Below are 23909 nucleotides of genomic sequence, written 5' to 3' on the forward strand. Positions count from 1 at the left end.
CTATGGCCCCACCATAATGGGCACCCCTGCTTGGAAGCCTCTCGGCCTATCCTACCTCACAGGGTTGTTGCTGGGATTCAAGGAGGAGGGGTAGAACCATGCACACCACCTTGAGCTCCATGAATGGAGCCATAAAATAAATAAGCTCTGGATAGCTCGGTTGGTTGGTGGTGCCGATCATGCCAAGGTTGCAGGTGTGATCTCCATGTGGGATAGCGGCATATTCCTGCTGCATGGCCGGGGGCTGGACTAGATGATGCTCAGGGGTCCCTTCCAACTCTATAATTCTATAAGTAAAAAAAACAAAAAAAAGCGCGCTCCGATTCCGTCCTGCGCTCCTCTGCTCTCCAAGGTAATTGGTAGATGCTCCCTGGGTGTGTTGGTGTGTATGTGTGACACAACTCTTTGGCAAGCTCTGCAGCTCGCTCGCTCGCTGGCTCGTTCCCCAGCCAACCCCCCTGACAGCCCAGGAAGGAGAGAGAGGGAGGGAGAGAGGGAGGGAGGGAGCCGCGCGCCAAGGCGAGAGCGTGCGCGCCGACGGACTGGCGCTGCCGCCGCTCCTCCTGCGCTCAGCCCGCGCCGCTGGAGGCAAGCAGGGCGCCGGGTGGCGAGGCTGTGCGCGGGGCTCGCTGCCGCAGGAGATGCGCCTCTCCGGATTTTGAGTCGCTTTCTCTTCCACCCCCCTCTCCCAATCCCTAACCCCTACCCCCATCCCTCCAAAAAAGAAGAAGAAGAAGGGGGAAAAAAGAAGCCAAGATGACGGTCGAATTCGAGGAGTGCATCAAGGATTCGCCCCGATTCCGGTAAGAAAGAGTCTCGCTGATCTCCGTCTCTCTTTCTTGTTACGGTTGCAAAACGGCTCGCGCTGAAATCGATTCGGATTAAACCGCCGCCCCCCACCCCACCCCGCTCTGGTTCCCCGCCCAAGAACAAGGCGCAGTCTTGATGGGGCTGGACCAGGTCTCCCCTCGGAGCCGGTTTTCTCCATCCTTCCCCCCCCCCCTTCCCCAACCCAAACCGTGACCTGCTTTTGGCGTTTGTACGGGGTGCGTTCGGCGTCGCGGTTTGGAAGCAGGTTGGCGTCACACACACACACGCACACAGAGTGACAGGGGTTTGTTTAATTTATTCGTTGTTAAAGGCGGGGAAAGGAAGAAATGGTCGTGGTTGGGTTGGGTTGGGTTGTGCAAGGAGCAAAATGCCTCTTCTCCCCGCGTTCCCCCTTTTTTGGGGGCGAAATGCATGATGTCCTGCCCTTAGAATGCAGGCGAGAGAGAGATTCAGGTTTGGTCTGTGCAAAAACCGCATGGAAGAATTCAACAGCTTTCATGGAGGATTTCACACACACACACACACACACACACACACACACACGAGTTGCCGTGGAACATAATGGTAGGTTTGGTAGGGAAAAGGGGGGCTTCGTTTTTCAAGCCACCCCCCTCAACATCTTCATAATGATTTTTTTTTTTAAGCCTCTAGTCCCTGTAAGATGAGCAGCTGGCTCTGGCAGAGAAAAAGAGAGAGAGGGGGAGAGGGAGGGAAGCATGTCTAGGACTCTCTTCTTGCCTTACAAAGGCTCTTCCCCCTCTAATCTCATTAAGGGAGGTGGGAAAGAGACAGACGGATCCAGGAAGCAGGGGTGATCAAATGGATCCACGGAAAGGCGGTTCTGTCCGATGCAAACAGCCTTGTCCCCCTTAATGAGCCTCATGAGGTCTAGTGGCATAGGTAGTGTTTTGGGGAAAGGAGAATCTAGGATGCAGGCCTGAGGATCCCCTCTACGAGGATGGGGGCTCAATGTCATCCTCTTCTACAAGGAGTGGAAATATGGTATACCGCCCAGCCTTAAAAAACACACACCAAAAGACTGTGTGTGTGTGTTTTGTCTGGCTGGGTCCCTCCAATCGCAGAGACTTGAACGCCTGGTGTTGTACAAAGGGGCACGCACGCACACACAGCCATTCATCCGGAGGGATCTCAGCTGGGCGTGAGAACAGATAAAGGAAAGATGGGTGGTGTCAAGAAGCCTCATCTAGAAAGGCAAGCCAGAAGACGTCCGGAATGGCAAAAGAAGCAAAACATTATAAATATTATTTAAATTATAATAAAGAGAGCGAGAAAACTCATATTGATTAAGCTGGAGGGGGGGTGTCGTTTCTCCTCCTGCTCCCCAAAGACGTTTTTTTTTTGAGCGACTAAGCGAGGAGGGGAAAGGAGAGAACTCAAGGATGGGGAGACATCAAGGTCATCTGCAGCCACGCGTGTGTGTCTGAGATGGCGGGGGACAGGGTTATGCCGCAGAGACCACCCACCAGAAAGGATGTGATGGCTCTCGTGTTTGGAGCTGTGGAGATACTGGTCAGTGATACGGGCTTAGAGTGCAGGAATGGAGCATCACCAGCCGCAGATTTCTTGGAAGGGCAAAGGTATACCTTAAATTAGGGAGGAGAGAGACTGAGAAAGATCTCTGTATGCATCCATGCATTTAATCAGGAGTAGGGAACCCTCAGGCCTCTCTGTCTGGCCCTCGGAAATCTCCCCCCTCCATACGCCTCACTGGCCCTCCTTGAGTGATTTTGCCTGGCTGGAATGTGCCCTTCAACTCTGATCCTGCCTTTCTGCTTGCCTGGGTGGAGGGTGCAGAGGGGTGTGAGAATATGTGCGTAGAAATTAGTCTCCTGTACAAAGGCATAATTTGCATCTGTTGCTCCACGCACTATTGACATGTGGCCCCTGGAAGGTTGCCCAGCAGGGAATGTGGCCCTTGGGCTGAAATAAGCTTCCCCATTGCTGCATGTAATATTTGCTTGTATGCGCATGCCTGTACATGTTTGGACATATAGGTTTATATGCACAAAATGCCATAGGCTGGGCTTGTTGTCAGTCTGAGCAAAGCATCCTCTGGTGGCCTTTCTCCCTGTCCGTCTAAGTTGCACTGGGCAGCTGAATCAAGACACCCTTTCCATTTCCCACAAGGCCTGTAACCCAAAATCATCCTTGGGTATTCTGGGAAGTTCAAAGTGTGTCTGAATATCACTGTCAAAAGGAAGTATTTCTCCAGGCAGTGCAAAGTATGGGATTCGCTCCCATAGGGGGCAGTGATGGCCACCAACTAGGATGGCTTTATAAGAGGATTGGACAAATCCACAAAGGAGAAGGCCATCAGCGGCTACTAGCCATGATGGCTGTGTCCTGCCTCCTCTGTCAGAGAGTTGCTGTTGCACCAAGATCCTGCTTGGGGACTTCCCACGGAGACATCTAGACAGGATGTTGGGCTCAGTGGGCCTTTGGCCTGATCCAGCAGGGCTTTTCTGATGTGCCTAGGTCTACTGACAGAGGAAAGATGTCCCTGGAGTAAGCCAGGGAGACTTACTTTTGAGTAGACATTCATTGGCCTGCATAACAATCCTGGGCCGCACTGTCTTTCCTTTGAAGACCTCATCACCAAAGCTGCAAAAACACCAGTCGGTTTACATGGTTTGGCTAATCAATCAGAGCCACAGAAGCTGATGAAGATTGAGGTTCCATTCCACTTGGCGAAGGCAAATTTTTAATCTGCACACCTGCAAACAAGAGGTTGGGATATTTTACAACACAGTCTTGTGCATATCCACTTAGGCGTAAGCCTCGCTGCATTTGACAGGGCTTACTCCCGAGTAGGCGGGTCTATAAATGCAGCCCTGTTGTAATAATAGCATTAAAAGAAAATTTTAAAAAGTCAACCCGTTTGGAATGGTCGTTCATCATTTAATAAACAAAACCTTGCAAAAAGGTGATTTAACTGAGGTTTTGGTCATCTGCAAAGTGAATTCAGTCCCATCCAATTTAAATCAATGTGCTATTTCATTGGTTAATTTGTTGCCAGAGAGGTGATTAGTCTATCTGTTCAGCTAAGGCTGGGAAGCTCGGTATACTTTCTTGGGAGTAAGACCGCCCCGCCCCCAATCTGTACCATACACTTAAAGCACTATTTATCAGCCATGGCTTCCCCAAAAGAATCCTGAGTGTTGATAGGAGATCCCTGTTGCCCTTATAGAGCCACGACCTGCAGAGTGGTTTACAGTCAATCCCTCTTTCCAGGAAAGTCTGGGAATTGCAGCTCTGCGAAGGGAGTTAGGGGTTCCCGTAACAACTCTCAACACTCTTAAACTACAGTTCCCAGGAGTCTTCAGTGGAAGCCAGGACTATTAAAGTGGTATGGCACCACTTTAAATGTATGGTACAAATGTAAGTGACACTGGACTCAAGGTGGACTTTTTTCTGGGTTAACATGGCTGGACTGTCCAAGTCTCTTCCCCCAACTTTTGGTTGATAATGGTACTCATCAGATTATCCTCCACTTCCTGCTCTGGGGCAGAGATGTTGGGAAGACCTGGTGCCAGACCTTCAGTATCCCAGCAGCACCAACCACTGGCACTTGCTCTGTATCAGCCTTTGAAAAACCATCTGCGGCCAGAAAGTGCCAATTAAATTTCCTGCAGTGCTGCAGAGCAGCCTTCCCTAGAATTATCTCCGAGTCCTACTCAGAGTGGACTCATTGAAGTTAACGAAGCTAAATTAGCCATGTACCTCAATCTCAAGAAGTCTGTTTTGAATAGGGCTAACACTGGGCACAGCCCCATATCTGGTGCTTTCCAGAGGTTTTGGAGTACAGATCCCATCAACTCCAGACACCATGAAAAGTTAAGGGATGCTGGAAGTTGTGGTGAAATATATACGGAGAGAGAGACTGACTGACTGACTTTTGTTGGGTACAAAATTTAAATGGGAGTTCCAGGGCCCAACAAGCTAACTAGTGGTCCACCTCACCAGGTGAGGAAGAGGGCCCACTAAAGCGTGCTTTGCTCAGGGCATCTCCAAACCTACTTGTGGCTCCGACAGCAGGAAAGGTATAGGCAGGTCGTCTACTGTAATGTTCTGCTCCAATGCAAGAGCCCACAGAGAAAGCAACAAGACTGGTCAAAGATTGCTGGACCATAGACAGCTCTGAGTGAGCTTTGTATACCTTGTATACCTCCTTCAAGCAACATTGGCTCTGGCCTATTGCTTCCTAGGAGGCATCTGGTCGGGGAAAGGTGTCCATGAAGGTCCAGGTTCTGGCACACTGGTCTCGCTGCCTTCTGCCATCAGTTCTGAGCCCGGACCTGGACCTGGCTCCCCATCCTCCAACTCTGTGTCCAGATCACTGCTGGGTTCAGAAGTCATGACATCTACCCTCGTTAAAAATCATCTGTGTTTCATCATGCAACTGACCTAGGAAAGGGGGATTACAGTGGTACCTCAGGTTAAGAACTTAATTCGTTCTGGAGGTCCGTTCTTAACCTAAAACACCACTTTAGCTAATGGGGCCTCCTGCTGCTGCCACGCCGCCACCGTGCAATTTCTGTTCTCATCCTGAAGCAAAGTTATTAACCTGAGGTATTATTTCTGGGTTAGTGGAGTCTGTAACCTGAAGCGTCTGTAACTTGAGGCGTATGTAACCCGAGGTACCACTGTAGTGGTGTTAGGAAGCATTGCTGCCTCTAGCTGTGGAGGCAGAGCATAGCTATTTGGGCTAGTAGTCATTTATATCTTCTCCATGAATTTGTCTACTCCTTTTAATGCCATCCAAGTTGGTGGCCATTTCTCCCTCTTCCGGAAGCGAGCTCCATAGTTTAACTATGCACTGTGTTGAAAAGCCCTTTCTTTTGTCTGTACTGACTCTTCCAACATGCTGCTTCATTGGGTGATCCTGAGTTCAAATCCTATGAGTTAGGGTGAAAAACTCTCTTTTTAAAAATATTGTTTCCACCCATGCATCTTTTTATAAATGTGTATTATATTCTGCCCCTACCCACCTCATAAGAATGAGAAAAATTAGGTTACGGTGGTAAGGTAAAGGTAAAGTACTTAATTTGTTCTGGAGGTTCGTACTTAACCTGAAACTGTTCTTAACCTGAAGCACCACTTTAGCTAATGGGGCCTCCTGCTGCCGCCGCACCACCGGAGCACGATTTCTGTTCTCATCCTGAAGCAAAGTTCTTAACCTGAAGCACTATTTCTGGGTTAGCGGAGTCTGTAACCTGAAGCGTATGCAACCCGAGGTACCACTGTCTATCCAACATTTCTCCTGCTTTCCTATCTCGGGAGACAACGAAGGAGTGCGTCTTTGGGAGTGAAGTCAAACCGTTGGAAGGCTGCAGCGCCTACTGTGGCTGTAGAGACCAATATGGGAGAGACATGCTTTGTTGCAGCTGGGGCAAATGGAGGTGTCCGGTTGTGCTGCTGCAGATGCACCGTGACGTTTCTTCTCTCTGCGCTCTTCCCAGTGGTCATTCCTCTTCTGGTCACTGCTATGGATGCACAACTTGGCTGCCTGTCTCCAGGCACTGTGGTTGACTGCAAGGGATAGATTTTGCCAGCCTTCATGTGATGTTCGCAGACATCTTTGTAGCACAGAGTTGGTCTGCCAATGGGTCTGGGGCCTGAAGCCAGCTCCCCATAGAGCACATCCTTGGGGGAACCTACCATCTTCCATTCTGTGGACATGACCAAACTAGCAGGACCTAAGCACAACGAATCCTTGCGACAGGGTGAGCTCCCGTTGCTCGGTCCCTGCTCCTGCCAACCTAGCAGTTCGAAAGCACGTCAAAGTGCAAGTAGATAAATAGGTACTGCTCCGGCGGGAAGGTAAACGACGATTCTGTGCGCTGCTCTGGTTTGCCAGAAGCGGCTTAGTCATGCTGGCCACATGACCCAGAAGCTGTACACTGGCTCCCTCGGCCAGTAAAGCAAGATGAGCGCCGCAACCCCAGAGTCGGTCATGATTGGACCTAATGGTTAGGGGTCCCTTTAAGCACAACAACTTTCCCCACTTCTGACTCCCAGGAGCTTTGTATTCAGCAGTGGAGGTAAAGCATAACCCTAAGAGCTGGTAGTCATTGATAGCTTTCTCCTCCGTGAGTTGGTTACATCCTCATCTAAGTTGGTGGCCCTCACTGTTGCTTGTGGGAGAAAATTCCATAGTTTGTACTTTGTGAAGGTCCTCCGTTTGCCAAGTCTAGGCAGTTGGCCAGAGTTTTGATTTCCTTCCGTTCATCCTTGGCTTTTCTCCTCCCTGCCCCCCTCCACCCAAAGCTGCAAACGAGCCCCTGTACACATCGATTAAACGCGGCACACACAAAAAGCCATTTTGATGCACTCGTGCGATTCTGCATGATGTCGGGGATCGCTTGTGCACATCAGTAAGGAGGAGTGGAATAAAAGACCAGAATAAATGGAAGGAAATTCAAGCTGCAGTAACCTTTTCTATTTCTGGAATTAGTTCTCGGTGGTGTCGGTGGGAAATGTGATTCAGTTTGGATTTAAAAGCAAATCTGCTTCGCTCGCACTTTTTTGGCACAATTCATGGGCCAACATGCAGCTGCCCTTCAAAATCCTCACGTCTCCGGATTTCGCATCGTGGTGATGTGTACAAAACTGCAGATATTTGTGATGATAAACATACAAAATGCAACATTCTATGGGAAATAACTTTGCAAAAACGTCTATATTGGGCAGAATTGTATACAGATTTTTTATGGAAGAGACTCGTGTTAAAATGTTGATGAATTCTTAGGAGGGCTTTTAAAAGAAACAAATAAATTGCAAACGGAGATGGAAATGTGGAGTGCTGAACTTTTATTTATAAACCGCTTGATTGTAAAAGGAAAACCCTGAAAGAGGCTTACAAAAAAGTACGCTCCGAAAAATGAGAAACAGAGAGAAACCAAAATTTGTCCGTTCCTACTTAGAAATCAGTAATGAAGGCCACATCTACACTATGCATTTAAAACACAAATGATACTACTTTAAACAGTCATGGCTCCCCCCAAAGAATCCTGGGAACTGTAGTTTATGAAGGGTGCTGAGAGTGCACAGAGCTTCAATTGCCAGAGTGGTTTAAGAATCAGCTCATCTTCCAAGGGAACTTTGGGAATAGTAGATTTGGCCATAATTTCTGGCTGGGGCTGATGGGAGTTGTAGTTCAACAAGATCTTTCACATCACCACTCTAATGGTTCAACCAGGGACTCATTGGTTATTTTCTATTCTCGTTTTGTATTTTTGTGTTGTGAACAACCCTGGGATCTTCAGATGAAGCGTGGTATACAAATTTAATGTAGTATAATAATTTCCACAAGGAACCATGTGCTTCACCACTAGGGATGGGCGAATCAGCCCATTTTGGTCTTACTCTGGTTCTCACTTTTCTAGCCTTAAGTTCCATTTTTCACATTTCCCACCCAAGTTTGCAAATCTCTCTCTCTCTCTTAGTCCTCAAAAAAATCACCAGTAAATTTCTCACATATGGGTGAAATTTTGCACAACAAACACATTTTTGCACAGCCATTTTCCTAAACATAATGACTTTATGTTATTTTCACTAATTTTCATTAATATGCACACTTTACCCCAGTTTATGCATTTATTTCCTTTTTATTTTCACACATTCCTTGGTTGGAATTTTGCATTGCAAAATTCAGAGAAGTGCAAATTTTGAGGGACGGCTGTGTTTCATTTTGCATATTGCTTTTGAAAGTGTGATTTGTGTAGATACGCCTTTATTTATTTATTGTATTTGTGTTCTGCCTTTTCCTCTCCAAGGGGCTCACGGTGGTATACATTGTTCTGCCCATCGTCATTTAATCCCCACAACAGCCCTGCAAGGTAGGTTAGTCTGAGAAGCACTAAGTGGCCCAGTGAGCTTCATGGCTGAGTGAGGATTTGAACCCTGGTCTCCAAGGTCCTAGTCCGACACTCTAACCACTACACCACACTGGCTCTAAATCAGAACTGTATCATATGTCTCCCACATCCCTTATATACCCACTGCGTTGTAGTCTCTCCCTGCTGACCCAGATTCCCCATCTTACATTTGAAGAAAGTCAGAACAGATACCCAGGCAGAACAAAGACTTGGAGCAACAGATCCAGGGAGTTATATGTATTCCTACTATGAACAGGAACCCAAGTGGCCGATTTACCGTAAATAACAGCTAGTGCCTATGGAGGGACGTGGGTGGCGCTGTGGGTTAAACCACAGAGCCTAGGACTTGCCGATCAGAAGGTTGGCAGTTCGAATCCCCATGATGGGGTGAGCTCCCGTTACTCGGTCCCTGCTTCTGCCAACCTAGCAGTTCGAAAGCATGTCAAAGTGCAAGTAGATAAATAGGTACCTCTCCGGCGGAAAGGTAAACGGCGTTTCCGTGCACTGCTCTGGTTCACCAGAAGCGGATTTGTCATGCTGGCCACATGACCCGGAAACTGTACACCGGCTCCCTTGGCCAATAAAGCGAGATGAGCGCCACAACCCCAGAGTCAGTCACGACTGGACCTATTGGTCAGGGGTCCCTTTACCCTTAGTGCCTATTGAGCTGCTCTCAGACTGCATGGTACATTTTCTTTTGGGCCTCACTCAAATGCCTCTGGTGGCTTAGCCCAGCAAACAGAGGAGAGCCACGTAGGGGTTGCCCACCAGTGCCTCCATAGCATCATGCCAGAGCAGTGACTTCACCGGCCAGATGTCTCTGTCCCTGTGGCCGTGACCCTTTGCTAGATGAATTGTATAGGTCTGCGTGTTTGTTTACTTAGTGGCTGAGCACGAGTAGGCTTGGGGCCAAATGCCTTTGCTTGCTGGGAGTGAGGCTGGGCTATTCATTAGGGTCCCATTGTTGCAAGCACAATCCCCACAGTCCAATTCGTGGCCCAATATTCTCTATCTCTGTTGGTTTTTGTAACGGAGAACCTTTCCCGGCATGAGGCCTGCGTTTCCAAACCCCAGGGGCATTCTCAACCCCGGGTGTCTGGGCTGTTTGTGGTTACTCAGAAGTGACAGAAACGCACACTCTGCACATTCTCAGAGGCACTGGAACTCCACACATTCCAGCACATTGGAAACAGATGCTGGGCTGGCTCTCGCAGCAAGTGCTGACTGAAAGGGAAATCCCTCAGAATTCGATGACTGCCTAACATTCTTTCGGGGTGATACATCCTTTAATATCTCGTGCAATTAAAGGGGGTGGGGAAAAACAGCAACAAACCATCAAACTCATTAAATCATCTGTGTCACCGATTCAGGTGAAAACACATCCATTTCCTCTTTTAATCGCCCCGCCAAAACAGTACACCTATGATCCCCTCCTCTCATATATATGTCATGATCTGTGGCAAGTCATTTCAAGCTGGGCACTGTGAGTAATTCGTTAAGGAAGAAACGGCGGTATGCTTCTGAATGCCAGCCGCTGGGAACCATGAGTGGGGAGATAGTGCTGTTATGCCTGGGTCCTGCTTGTGGGCTTTCCAGAGGGGCTTCTGGTTGGCCATTGTGAAAACAGGATGCTGGATGAGATGGGTCTGATCCAGTAGACTCCTCTTTTGTAGCTCTGATGAGACCAAATGCAGACGCCTGTCTGCTGTGCGATTCAGGAGCCGTGTCTTGCTGCCTTTCCCATCAGCCTCTGCTGGATGAGGGTCGTTCTTCTGTGTCTCTGAGTCATGCGCAGTTGGACCAGTAGGGGTTGAGATGGACTTGCATCACGAAAAAGAGGCTCATGGCGCTGTGTGGAGATGCTTTGAGCTGGTTCTTCAAGACGAGTTGTTCCTTGCGTACTTAAGAGTGAAGGGATGTGGATGGCTCTGTGGGTTAAACCACAGAGCCTAGGACTTGCCGATCAGAAGGTCAGCGGTTCAAATCCCCATGACGGGGTGAGCTCCCATTGCTCAGTCCGAGCTCCTGCTAACCTAGCAGTTCAAAAGCACATCAAAGTGTAAGTAGATAAATAGGTACCGCTCCGGTGGGAAGGTAAATGGTGTTTCCGTGTGCTGCTCTGGTTTGCCAGAAGCGGCTTAGTCATGCTGGCCACATGACCCGGAAGCTGTACACCGGCTCCCTCGACCAATAAAGCGAGATGAGCACCACAACCCCAGAGTCGGCCACAACTGGACCTAATGGTCAGGGGTCCCTTTACCTTTACTTTACTACTTAAGAGTGAAGCAGCTGCTCACCTAAGCTATTCTTTCCTATATCACCTGGGAGACCAGGGTTCAAATCCCCACTGAGGCATGAAGCTCACTGGGTGACCCTGGGCCATTCCCCTTCTCTCAGCCTAACCTACCTCACAGGGTTGTTGTGAAGATGAAATGGAGGAGAGGAGAAACATGTACACTACCTTGAGCTATTTGGAAGAAAAGGTGGTATATAAATATAATAAATTATAATAATAACAATAGTCTTCAGGTGTGGTCAAGGATACTGTTCAGTCTCTAGTGTTTGAAGTAAGGGCACCTCCAGATGGTCCATTTATTGAGCCTCCATCCTTATTTCTTTGCAAGGAGATTAGATAAAGTTTTCTATTTAATGATGTATTTCTGGGGAAGCTAAAGAATGTTGTGTCCAATCATGTAGTAGTCCTGCTTTTTTCCTTATTGCAGAAAGCCTGATATTTTGGGGGAAGCAGGGTTTTTGCATAAGACCTCCCAATCAGCTATCTATGCCACAAATTTAGAGCACATGGTTTCCCCAAAGAAACTTGAGAACTGCAGTTTGTTACGGGTGCTGGCAATTCTCACTAAACTACAATTCCCAGGATATTTGCTAGAAGCCACGTGCTTTAAATGTGTGAAGGTGACCAGAATTGTGTGGCCTGAATCTGCCGGGTTGTGATTGGATCCCACCTGAAAACACCAACCGTCTAGGAAAGCCCTACAATTTATCTGCCAGCCCAGCCAGATTCTGCAGGTGGAATTGAGGGTGGGGGTACTATTTTGCTTTTCCCCCTTTGCAGCAAAAACGAGGCACCTTCTCTTCCATATGCATCCATAATTTTTTTCAAAGGGAGCCTCTTGAGTTGAGCTGCTGAGTTGGGATATATAATTTGCAAAATTTGACGCTATCAAGCCTGGGCTTAATAGGGACTGGGTGTGGCTCACTGTACAGAAATTAATGGTCCCTCTCTAAGTGTTTCTATATCCTATCTTTGCCTCGCCTTTTGGAGCAGGCCACACCTACTCCGATTCGAACTTGTCTTTTGACTGGATCTCATTGTAATTTATTCTGCCCTGTGGAATATCCCTTGGGGTTTCTTGACCTTTTGGCATTTCCCCTCCCCCTTGGAAAAACATTCCCACTGAGGTTAACAATTCAAGAAGCACACAGAGCAGAGCTATAAAAGCTTTTGCCACAATAAGTTTTTCAAGGTGCTGCAAAGCTCTTTGTTCTTTTCCTTACTGCAAAGTCTCAGCAGAATTACCTGTCCTCAGATGAATCTGCTTCACAGCCTTTCTACCTGAGTCATTAGGCTTGGGGCAGGGAGTGTGACCTGCTCCCGAAGCATATGAATTGGCAAAGCAAGACAGATAGCACACATAGATTTCTAAAAATCGCTTCTGAGTTGTGAATGAGCAAGCACCCAGTTCCCTACTGAGCCCAACTCTGATGACGCCAAACTTTGCAAACTTTGTTTCACACTGGGGTCTCTCTCAGAAATTTTAGTTTGCTGTCAAAGTGCAACATCGACACACTGGAATTTGCAGCTGGAATGATCAAGGAACCAAGACCATTCAGAGCTGTGACTCAGACTAGGAACATGGTCTGACCTGGTTCATCTAAGGGTAGATCATTTGCACCTTTGGCGCTATAAAGGTAAATCTTTGGGATGGTAAAAATGCCAATAGAACCTCCAGTTTTAATTCAATGGGTTTTAATTCAGGGTGGGAGAAGTGTGCCGCAGCTCCCGTAAATTTTGGAACCTCCAATCTGTAGGCTGGTTCCTTTTGTGCACCTTGTAGAGGCATGCATAGTTTGAGCTCAGGTAAACACACCTAATTACCTTGAAAGACCTGTTTGGGGTGCATTTTTTCCCTTCCGCTTGATGATGTCATCCAGTTGGCACACAGACGCCTTTTGTCGCCTGGCTAATGCAGCCACAGTTGTTCCTCAGTCACCCAAAAAGCATTGCTGACTCCTCATCATGCACAGTTAGGAAACTCAGAGATGCAAAGCAAAGACCTTAGGAAACTGCCTTTTGCCAATTCAAGAAAAATTTCTACAAATTCCAGTGGGTGTACTGTGAATATACCATAGTTGGATACAAACCCAGTGGTCGATTACTACTACTACTACTTTAAAATTATATATCGCCCTTCATCAAAATATCCCAGGGTGGTGTACAACATTAAAAATACATTACAAAACATCAGTGATAAAAAGCATACTGACACACAGCCTAAGAGCAAAATAGTTGTCATAATAACAGTCCTCTCTCTCTCCACCCCCCATCCCCTTTCACAGGGCATAGATTATTTAATAGCCACATGGCCTAGGAAAAGAGGAATGTTTTTGCCTCTCTGGGGAGAGCATTCCACAATCAGGGAGCCACCACAAAAAAGGCCCATCTATGATGACTTCACTGCATCTCTCCTGGATTTCAGATGGGGAGGGCATTCCCACCTGAAATGTCAGGGGCTGAATGTGGGACATTCTGCATGCAAAGCAGATGTTCTAGTACTCAGCTATAGCCCCTCCTTTCATAGGAATATAAGGACACAAGAAGAGCCTACTGAATCAGGCCAATTGTCCATATTGTCCAGCATCCTGTTCTCACAATGGCCAACCAGATGCCAGTGAGAAGCCTGAGAGCAGGACCCGATCACAAGAGCACTCTCCTTTCCTATGGTTCCCTGCAACATGTATTCAGAGACATATTGCCTCTGAAAGGCTGAGCATAGCCATTAATAGCTTTGTCTTCTGTGAATTTGCTTCATCTTCTTTTAAAGTTATCCGAGTTCGCAGCCACCTCTGCCTCCTGTGGAAGAGAGTTCTGTAGTTTAACTATGCACTCTGTGAAGAAGTTTCTTTGGTTTTTGAATGGGGGAGGGCTGATCTGGTCCTCTTACACCGGCACCCAGGTTTAAGGCCAAGACCTGGTAGTGCTCAGTTTGCTGTCTGCATTCCCAATACTTTTCAGCTTAATTGATAGAGTCGGGGGGGCCCTGGGAAAAATTATGGAAAGAAGGATTAAAATTTACTGCATGCAATGCCTTAAAAGAAAATGTGATGAAAATGATGTACAGATGGTATATTACACCTGTTAAATTAGCTAAAATGTATAAAGTGAGTAATAAATGTTGGAAATGTAAAGAAGGAGAAGGAACATTTTACCATATGCGGTGGGAATGTAAAAAAGTGAAAAACTTCTGAGAAATAATATATAATGAGATGAAAAAAATGTTGAACTATACATTTATTAAGAAACCAGAAGCATTTTTACTTGGCATTGTAGGAGATGATATAAAAAGAAAGGATTGTAAATTATTTCTGTATGCAATGACAGCAGCAAGAATATTACTGGCACAGAATTGGAAACAAGAAGAATTACCGACAAAAGAAGAATGGAGGATGAAACTGATGGACTATGCAGAATTAGATAAATTAACAGGAAGAATTCGAAATCTACGGGACCAGAGATTCACAGAAGACTGGCAAAAATTTACGGACTATTTGGAGAGTAATTGCGATGATCATATTACGCTTGTAGGTTTGCGAGAAGTTTTGTAAGGTGGACTATTTGAAATATTGCAAAAAAAAAATAAAAAGGTAACGAGGGGGACTGTTAGTTAAGATAATTAAAGGCAATAGGAATTTAAGAAATGCAGACTAAGTGATAAGAACGGAAGACCATCAGAGGGGCTGATGGAAGTGCAAAAAGATTGTATAAGATGCGAAGTTCTGTTGTATGAATGATAACTAATATGTAAAAATTAATAAAAATTATATTTTCAAAAAAGATAAGAGTCGGCGGCCCCCAGCAACTCTCATTTCCCAAGCTCCCCAAAATCAATGTTTTGGAAGGAAGCAAAACATCTCGAAGCAGCCTTGCAGACAGCCTGGTGCCACACCAGTAGGTCGGTGTACTATGGCACTAGTCCAACCGTGGCTTTAGAAGAGGGACAGATCTCAAAGGTAGCCCAGCATCCATTCCACAGACGCCAAACGCGTATGCTTCTCACGCCATGCAGAGAGCGCCAATGTGACAACCGCACCCCAGGAGCCTTCTCCTCTAATGGAGGCTTCTTCAGCTGCTCCGCTGCCTCTCTGCATGTCTGTCAGCTGCATTATGTTCCCAAGCGATCACCTGGAGTTCCTGCATATGCTTCAGAGGACACTTCTGCAGGGGGTGGCAGAGAGCTTCTTCCTAGCAAGGAAAAGCTAGAATAGGCTGTAGCTCGGCGGAAGAGCCTCTCTGCTTTGCATGCAGTAGGTACCAAGTTCCCAGGCCCACCAGTTAGGACTGGAGGAAATCAAAGCCCTGGAGAGCCACTGCCAGTCAGTGCGGACGGTATGGAGTTAGATAGACCAAGAAGGCTTCCTATGTTCCTTATCTTGAGGGAAGGGATGTAGCTTCGTGGAAGACCATCTGCTTTGAACACAGGAGATTCCAGTTGAAATCCGCAACACCTCCAGGCAGGGCTGAAAAGAAGCACTGCCTGAACTTCTGGAGGGCCTCTGCCAGTCAGCATAGACCAGAGAGAGGTGAACCTATGGTTCTCCTTATCTGCCCCATCCAGCATGGCCAAGCGCCCAGGGATGATGGGAGGCGGATTACAATATTTTAATGATAATTTTCTCCTTTTGAAAGCAGTGTTTTACACGTTATTGTATAGATTGCTGATTCGCATAATGTAAAAAGGCAGCAGAGATATTTTTATAAATAAAATAAAACAAGCCTACCCAGACATGCAGAATGTTGGCATGTGTTTTAAACTGAGTTTAAGCTCCTCGTTGATTTTGATTTTTTTGAAGGTTTAAAATAGTTTTTTAAAATAGTTTTTAAAAACTCCCCCCCCCCAGATTATTTCATTGCTTTATTCTTTTTGTAGACTGCTTTGCAGTTTTGTTTTCTTAAAGAATCAAGTGGTATAGAAATGTTACAAGATGAATAAAAAATAAAAATCTCAAGGACTGCAGCCCTCAGCTTGCTGTCAGCTGATCACTCTCCAGTTCCAAGCCCCTGGCTGAAAAAGTAAGGGATCTATCCAACATCAGGCCTGCTCAGAGTAAACACACTGAAATGGATGCACATAAGGAACAGGATCAGGCCAGTGGCCAACCTAGTCCAACATCCTGTTCTTACAGTGGCTAGCCAGATGCCCCAAGGGAAGCCTGAAAGGAGGATTTGAGCTCAAGAGAATTCTCCCTCCCTGTGGTTTCCAGCAACTGGTATTCATTGCTGCCTCCAGTTGTGGTAGCAGAGCACAGCCATCACGGCTAGTAGCTGTTGACAGCCCTCTCCTCCACGAATGTGTCTGCCTCCTGTGGCTGTGAGTTCCAGAGTGCAACTTTGTTCCCCGTGAAGAAGTACTTTTCAAAATATGTCCTGAATCTTCCAACATTCAGCTTCATTGAATGCCCACAAGTCCTGGTGTTATGAGAGAGAACTTTTTCTCTCTATGCACTTTCTCTGTGCCATGGCATGCATTATGACTTCTGTCATAAATTTCTACCATGTCAGGGTTATTTTAATAGGTCTGCTCCGAGTAGGACTTCGTTGACTGAAGCCCCATGCCTTCATTGCTATTGAGAAGGTCTGGAAAGCCAATTGGATGGATTTAGATCTGGGAAAACACACACAAGCTAATGTGTCCTATGTATATTGGCCTCCGATTTCCCCCTTAATGGCTCATGAGCCTCATCAGCTTCCAAGTATGGTCCATTTTTAATAGCCTGCCTGTGGAAAGCAAGGGAGACAAAATACTCAGAGGCCGAGCTGGGATAACAGCATATATTTATTACAAAGGATTAGGGCGTGATGTCACGATTCAGGGGTGGCGGAGCCGAAGAGGAAATGATCACTCAGCTCCTAAATAAGCAGAGAGTTAGCCCAGTCTAAACAGATTTATGTAATTCTGGCGTGCAAGATAATCCCCCTTCCTTCCCCCATCCCCAACAGGCAGAATATGTTCCCTTGCAGTAATCGGGACTTGATAATGGTCACCTTATTCATTAGCAAAAGCATTTGCTCTTCATAAAGGATGTGGGCAGCAGAAGCCTTGGCCTTGTGAGGGGATGGAGATCCTCATGTTTTGACAACTTGTAGGAACATTGTAATCCCGTGCTTGTGTGTGTGTGTGTGTGTGTGAGAGAGAGAGAGAGAGAGAGAGAGAGAGAGAGAGAGAGAGAGAAGGATGCTTGAATACTTTGATGCCTTTGAATTCCATACCGGCTCACGTGATCCCCACTTCCTGAACTAATGTTTTGCTTTTCAACTTTTCTTTCTTTTGTGATTTGTTTTATTTTGGTTTCAGTATATATATAAAAATGAATTGCATTCTGCAGTTCATGGTTCATTGTGAATTGCATTTTGCATTCCACTAGTGAGGAACCTCAGGCCTGGGGTCTGAATATGGTCCTCCAGGCCCCTGGGTCTTGCCCACAGGACAATCCTCAGGCCAAACCCACTCCTAACCCACACTCCAACCAGCTCTGTGGGTATACTTGAACTCTAATGCCTGGAGAGCTCTGAGCTATGCCCTTCCTTAGTGGGATAGATGACTCGGTTTCAGCACTTTGCAATGCCACAGCTGTCCCGAGAAAGGATGTACTTGCTGATATCAGGCAGAGGAAGAGAGGAGCCGGTGGGGAGAGGGGGGTTGAAGCGATGGGATGGGAAGCAGAAAGTGGGCTAAGAAAATAAACTGGGGAAGCACAGTCGGGAGACTTTGGCCTCAGGGTGGCCTTCTGGAAGCAGGTCTGGAGGAAATGCAGTTCAAAGAGCAGCAAGGAAGCCCAGACTTCCTCTACTTTTCAGGATGGGGTTGCTGGAGAGCCAGTTCCCTTGGTATCCTTTGCTCCCAGAGGGAGCAGCTTTTAACAGGACGGGCCACAGCTCAGTGGTAGAGCAACTGCTTGGCATTCAGAAGCTCTCCGGTTCAATCCTCAACATATACAATAGAATTGTAGAGTTGGAAGGGACCCTGCAGATCATCTAGTCCAACCCTCTGCAATGCAGGAATATGCAGCTACCCCATATGGGGATCGAACCTGCAACCTTGGCATTATCAGCACCACACTCTCACCAACTGAGCTATCCAGGCTCTAGGTCACATTGGTGAAACCTGAGACCTTATGCATGCAAAGCAGAAGTTCTGCCACTGAGCCATGGTTCTTCCCTTAAAACACAGGGATATGGGAAACTATTTTACACTGAATCGTCTACCTTATTATTGTTTACAGTGAGTGGCAGGGGCTCTTCAGAATTTCAGGCAAGGGACACGCCTAGCTTAATCTGGAGGTTCTGGGTATTAAACCTGGGAGCTTCTCCACACCACTAAAATGTGGCCAGCCCCCATCCCTGCTGTGGGGCATTGCAAGATAGGTGGGTCCTGGAATCAGCCTCCCACCGCATGCCCACAGCCACTGGGCACACTGCAAAGGACTTCCCTGAAACCTAAATTGGGCTTAGCTGGACGACCCTTGCAGAAAACCAGACCCACTTTGGGGCTCCCGAAGGCTCTCATGTAGCACAGAATCCCATGCCAGATCGCAAGAAGGCAAAGGCAGGCCAAAAATGGAGAGAAGAACCCAAGCGTGAAACGGGAGGAAAAGCGGTTGATGCTCTGTGCTTGGAAGCTCCTCAGAGGGCCAGCGGCGCAGCCACACCCCAGACTGGAGACGAGAAGCATTTGGGAAGGAGCTCTGGAGATGCCCTCTGGGTTAGGCTTTGTTGTGATGACCCCTGAAACTTTCCTCCACATACCACAGTGCAGCCCACTCATAAAGCTTCCCTTGTTTCCAATTCCATGGGAAGGAGATGGGGCCGCAGCGCCTGGCGTACAACTCCCCCCATTCATTTCCTTTTCAAGCAGCATTGGTCCAGTTTTTAATTTTTCTTTCCTCATGATTGCCCTAAGAGTTTTGTCATCTGCCCAGGCCCGGGAGTTCACAAAGTCAGGCATGTCCTCGTAGGGCGAACCAGGACAGCCTGTTCTGTTTCCTATGCTGAATGCAAGCCTATGTGGGGTTGGATCTTTCAGACCCTGGAGTTTCAGGGCAGCAGCAATGCCATCTTCCTTCAAAACCCTTCTCAAAACTCCAAGAAGCCTTTGACACAACCCTCTCTTACATCTGTGCCCTATATGACTTAGCCCCAGGCTATCTGAAGGACTGTATCTTCCCACGTGAATCTGCTTGATCTCTGAGATCTTTGGGGGAGTCTCTTCCCTTAGTCCCACCACCCTCGCAGGGACACTTTGTGTGGAGGCAGGAGAGGGCCTTCTCGGTGGTGGCTCCCAGACTTTGGAACTCCCTTCCTAGAGAGGCTAGACTGGCTCCCTCCTTGTTGTCCTTCTGCCAGCAAGTGAAGACTGTTGTATTCAAACAGGCCTTTGGGAGCTGACTGCTTTTTATGGTAATGGCTTTTAAGAGTGTTGTGCTGTTTTTATTATTTGTACTTTAACAGATTTCTTTTTATATGTTTTGATTTTGTTAGAGTATAATTACTTTTTAATGATTATCTTTTACCTTTTTATATTTTATATTTTTAGCTTTTTATATTTTATCTGGGTTGTTTTAATTTGTGTAAGTTGCCTTGAGTTCTGGTCTGGCAAGAAAGCAACAGTAATAATAATAATAATAATAATAATAATAATAATAATAATAATAATAATAATATTGCTGGGGTGGGGACCCTCAGCCGTGGGACCTGAATGCGGCCCCCAGGCCTCTCATTCAGGCCCTTGAGACTCTCCCCCACTCCACAGCCCCTGGTTTAGACAACTCTCTTCTAGAAAGATGATTCTGCTCTGATCACTCCCAAGGTTGGTTCTCGCTGCAGTTAACCTCCTTGCCGCTGTCTCTTTGTCCGCTGTCTCGGAGGGAGCTGCAACAATTCAGGCAGGTTGAAGATCCGTCATCGTAAGTGGCTTGCCTCGGCCTGCTAGCAGAAGGACAGTTTCGTCGTTAATTGAAGGTGGGATGAGAATAAGATGGAGAGAGGCAAATGGGGAGAGCTGACGGCTCTTCTGATGGTTACAAATGATCCACATGAATAGTCTTGCCAGCTCAGGGGAAATTGCTGTTGCCTGTGGCAACTGTGGAAGCTAAATTCCAATGGTATTGTGATTTATAGAGGATATAAGCACAAGAAGGTAAAGACTGGCTGCTGGATCAGGCCAGTGGCCCATCTAGTCTAGCCTCCTGTTCTCACACTGGCCAACCGGATGGCAATGGGAAGCTCACAAGTGGGAACTGTGTGCAGCCACCTTATCTAGGACCCATTGCTAGCTTTATCCTCTATGGATTCATCACATGCTGCTTTAAAGCCACCCAAGGACAGTATAGTGGAGGTGAACACTCTCTTGCATCAGGCCCATCTAGCTCAGCATCTTGTTCTCACAGTGGCCATCCAGATGTTCATAGAAAGCCCAGAAGCAGGAGTGCAACGACGCTTTCTCCATTTCTGTTTCCCAGAATTTCCAGAGAAGATTGTCCATCTGAAATATTGGAGAGCTGCTGCTGGTCAGGTCAAATCTGGATTTCAAGACCGATACTGATAAGGATCTGGTATGTGGAGGGGGGGAAAGGTCCCCTGCCCCTTCTATAGTGGAAGGGCCATTGCTTACATGCAGAATGCCCCAGGTCCAATCGCTGGCATCTCCAAATAGGGCTGGGAGAGACTTCCTGCCTGAAAACTTGAAGCGCCATTGTCAGTCAGTATGGACAGTACTGAGCTAAATCGACCAATGGTCTGACTTGGTGTAAGGCATCTTCCTATGTTCCTGTTTGACTGGGAAACAGGATGCAGGCCTTGATAGGCCTTTGGCCAGATCCAACAGGGCTCTTCTGCATAGCTGTCAACCTTCCCTTTTTTTGTGGGAAATTCCCTTATTCCAGCGCCGTTTCCCGCTGCTTCCCGCTGCTATCCCGGATTGTTAGATATCCCGTAGACTGTCCCCGGGACAGGTGAGGCTGCTGATCCCTTATTTTCAAATCTGAAAGTTGACAGCTATGCTCTTCTGTGGTATTTACATGGGCCTGATCTTGTTCAGCTGTTTGTGTGAGGCACTCTGCTTACCCTTGGACCTCTCTTCCTGTTATACATAAGGTTACCAGCTGGAGCTGAACAAAAGCGTACACTTTTGTCACTGGTCATTGTGACCCTGGGTGGATACTTCCTGGATGATTCCGACAAGGGAATTCCTTTGCTGTCCAGCCCACATGAAATAGGTAGACAAACCAGCTAGCCAGGCAGAAGGGATTGCTTAAACCAACACTTTTGTGCCACAGGGACATAGGAAGCTGTCTTATCCTGAGTTAGGCCATTTATCCATCTAGCTCAATACAGTGGTACCTTGGGTTAAGTACTTAATTCATTCTGGAGGTCCGTTCTTAACCTGAAACTTTTCTTAACCTGAAGCACCACTTTAGCTAATGGGGCCTCCCACTAGGGAACCGGGTTCGGGTCTCTGCTCCTCCACATGCAGCTGCTGGGTGACCTTGGGCCAGTCACACTTCTCTGAAGTCTCTCAGCCCCACTCACCTCACAGAGTGTTTGTTGTGGGGGAGGAAGGGAAAGGAGAATGTTAGCCGCTTTGAGACTCCTTAAAGGGAGTGAAAGGCGGGATATCAAGTCCAAACTCCTCCTCTTCTTCTTCTTCTTCTTCTTCTTCTTCTTCTTCTTCTACTTCTTCACTGCCACTGCGCCGCCGGAGCACAATTTCTGTTCTCATCCTGAAGCAAAGTTCTTAACCCGAGGTAATATTTCTGGGTTAGTGGAGTCTGTAACCTGAAGCGTATGTAACCTGAAGTGTATGTAACCCGAGGTACCACTGTATAGTGTACACTGACTCTCCAGAGAGACATCATCATCATTATTATTATCATCATCATTATTATTATTCGTATACCACCCTATACCCATATATCTCAGGGCAGTTCACAACATAAAATGACAATATAAAAAACACAGAATACATAATAAAAACAAAAACAACCCAATAATCCCCACTCCCACAGCAGCTTTTAAAAGGGCATCAGGTGTCAATCAGCCAAAGGCCTGATTAAAGGCCTCTTCCGGCTCTTCAGACAAGGAGTCTTCCCAGCAACACCTGGAGATGCCTGGAGATTGAACCTTGGGACCTTTTACATGCAAGGCAGATACTCTTATCAGGATCAGTCTCATGGGCCCAAATTTGACAGGTGGGCGTAGCCACCCACCTGTTAATCACTGTCGGTCGTTAATGATGTAGTGTGATCATTAGAGGGGCATCTCCCTGCCCACCTGTGATAATCTCTGCTGAGGGAAAAATGAGAAAGAAGGTTTTTCTGGATCAACCAGCAGTTCCTTTTCTTTGACTTAAGAAAGATGCGTATCCGCCGATGCCTGTCACCAAAGCTGTGTAGGAGTTCCTAGGACTGGCTCAACGGGATATGGCTCCAGGTCAGAGGTGAGGTGTGAGTGAGTGTTGCCTTTCTGGTTTTCAGCCTGAGGGCCACATTCCCTTCTAAGAAACCTTCTGAGGGCCGCATGCCAGGGATAGGCAAATAATGTAGCTTTTTGGCAGGCGATAGCCTGCAGCAGAATGGAAACGGGGTTGCATGCGACGGATACAGAGCAAAGTGGAAAACAATGCCTTCTTGCACTCATGAGCTTTTGATCCCCGAATTAAACCACTTGGATTGTTAAAGGTCAGGAATGATGGGAGTTGTAGTCCACAACACCTGGAGGACACTACATTAGCTGAAATAAAATAACGTCATGAAAACATGAAAGCAAGCATCCATAATTAAAATTATTTTATGACTTTGCGAGAATCAGTCTGGATGATGCCCTGAGTCCCTTCCAGTTCTTGGGATCCTGTATCTGTGTGGCAGAATGTAGGAGAGCCAGCTTGCCCAACCAGTTCCTTTGTCTAGTGGCTTTGGCTGTTGTGGAGAAGCTAGATCTTTTAGGGGTGTTAATGCTGTGAGCCCCTCCATTTTATTCCAGAGAAACTGTACCTGGGCAAGTACCTGGAGCCCCTGGATTCTCTCACCCCTTGGAGATTAGAGGGACATTAAAGGTAAAGGGACCCCTGACTGTTAGGTCCAATCGTGGACGACTCTGGGGTTGTGGCGCTCATCTCGCTTTATTGGCCGAGGGAGCCGGCGTTCAGCTTCCGAGTCATGTGGCCAGCATGACTAAGTGCTTCTGGTGAACTGGAGTAGTGCACGCAAACGCCGTTTACCTTCCCGCTGGAGCGGTACCTATTCATCTACTTGCACTTTGACATGCTTTCAAACTGCTTGGTTGGCAGAAGCAGGGACCGAGTAACGGGAGCTCACCCCATCATGGGGATTCGAACTGCCAACCTTCTGATCGGCAAGTCCTAGGCTCTGTGGTTTAGACCACAGCACCTCCGTGTCAATTGATCCCATTAAAACAGTACAGCAGTTCAAACAGGAGACTTGGGTCAAGCATCTCTGTCTAAAAACTTGTGCATCTGCAAATGCCTGTGGCATGCCAATGAAGATAGGGCCTCTCATGGTTCAGCGGGGAGTGGAGAAGCAAGTTGGATGGCCAGCAGGGTTGCTGCAACTGCACTGAGCCGGGGAGTTGACTAGATGGCCCCCGTGGTCTTTTCTGAGATAGGCTGTCCCTCTCTTGCGATCCCTTTCCCATCTCTCCAGTGCTTGTCAGCTGGATTCCACCTCACAGAAGCACTGTCCACACAATTTGGCCACTGTGGTTCAGGCAATTTTGACAGATCTTGGCAGCTCTTGAAAGGAAATCTGTTCTCCTAGGCCTGGCTCGAGATCAGCTTCAGCAATCCAGACCTTTGTATTCAAAGCCAGGAAGCTGACTGTGGAGCGTCTTAAATGATAGCTTTGGAGGGCCAACTCAGAAATACTTGA

General features: G+C 47.2%; 1 protein-coding gene across 1 annotated transcript in view; it reads left to right on the forward strand.

The window, feature by feature from the left end:
- The first annotated feature begins 511 nt into the window (after window positions 1-511).
- ACAP3 (ArfGAP with coiled-coil, ankyrin repeat and PH domains 3) overlaps window positions 512-23909 on the forward strand; it is a 148370-nt gene continuing 124972 nt past the window's right edge. The window contains exon 1 of the mRNA XM_028740832.2: window positions 512-803. Within this exon, the coding sequence (XP_028596665.1) occupies window positions 757-803 (47 nt within the window). The 5' untranslated portion in view covers window positions 512-756. The remainder of the gene's footprint in view (window positions 804-23909) is intronic.

Source organism: Podarcis muralis, chromosome 7, assembly GCF_964188315.1.
Source record: "Podarcis muralis chromosome 7, rPodMur119.hap1.1, whole genome shotgun sequence".
Taxonomy (NCBI): Eukaryota; Metazoa; Chordata; class Lepidosauria; order Squamata; family Lacertidae; genus Podarcis; species Podarcis muralis.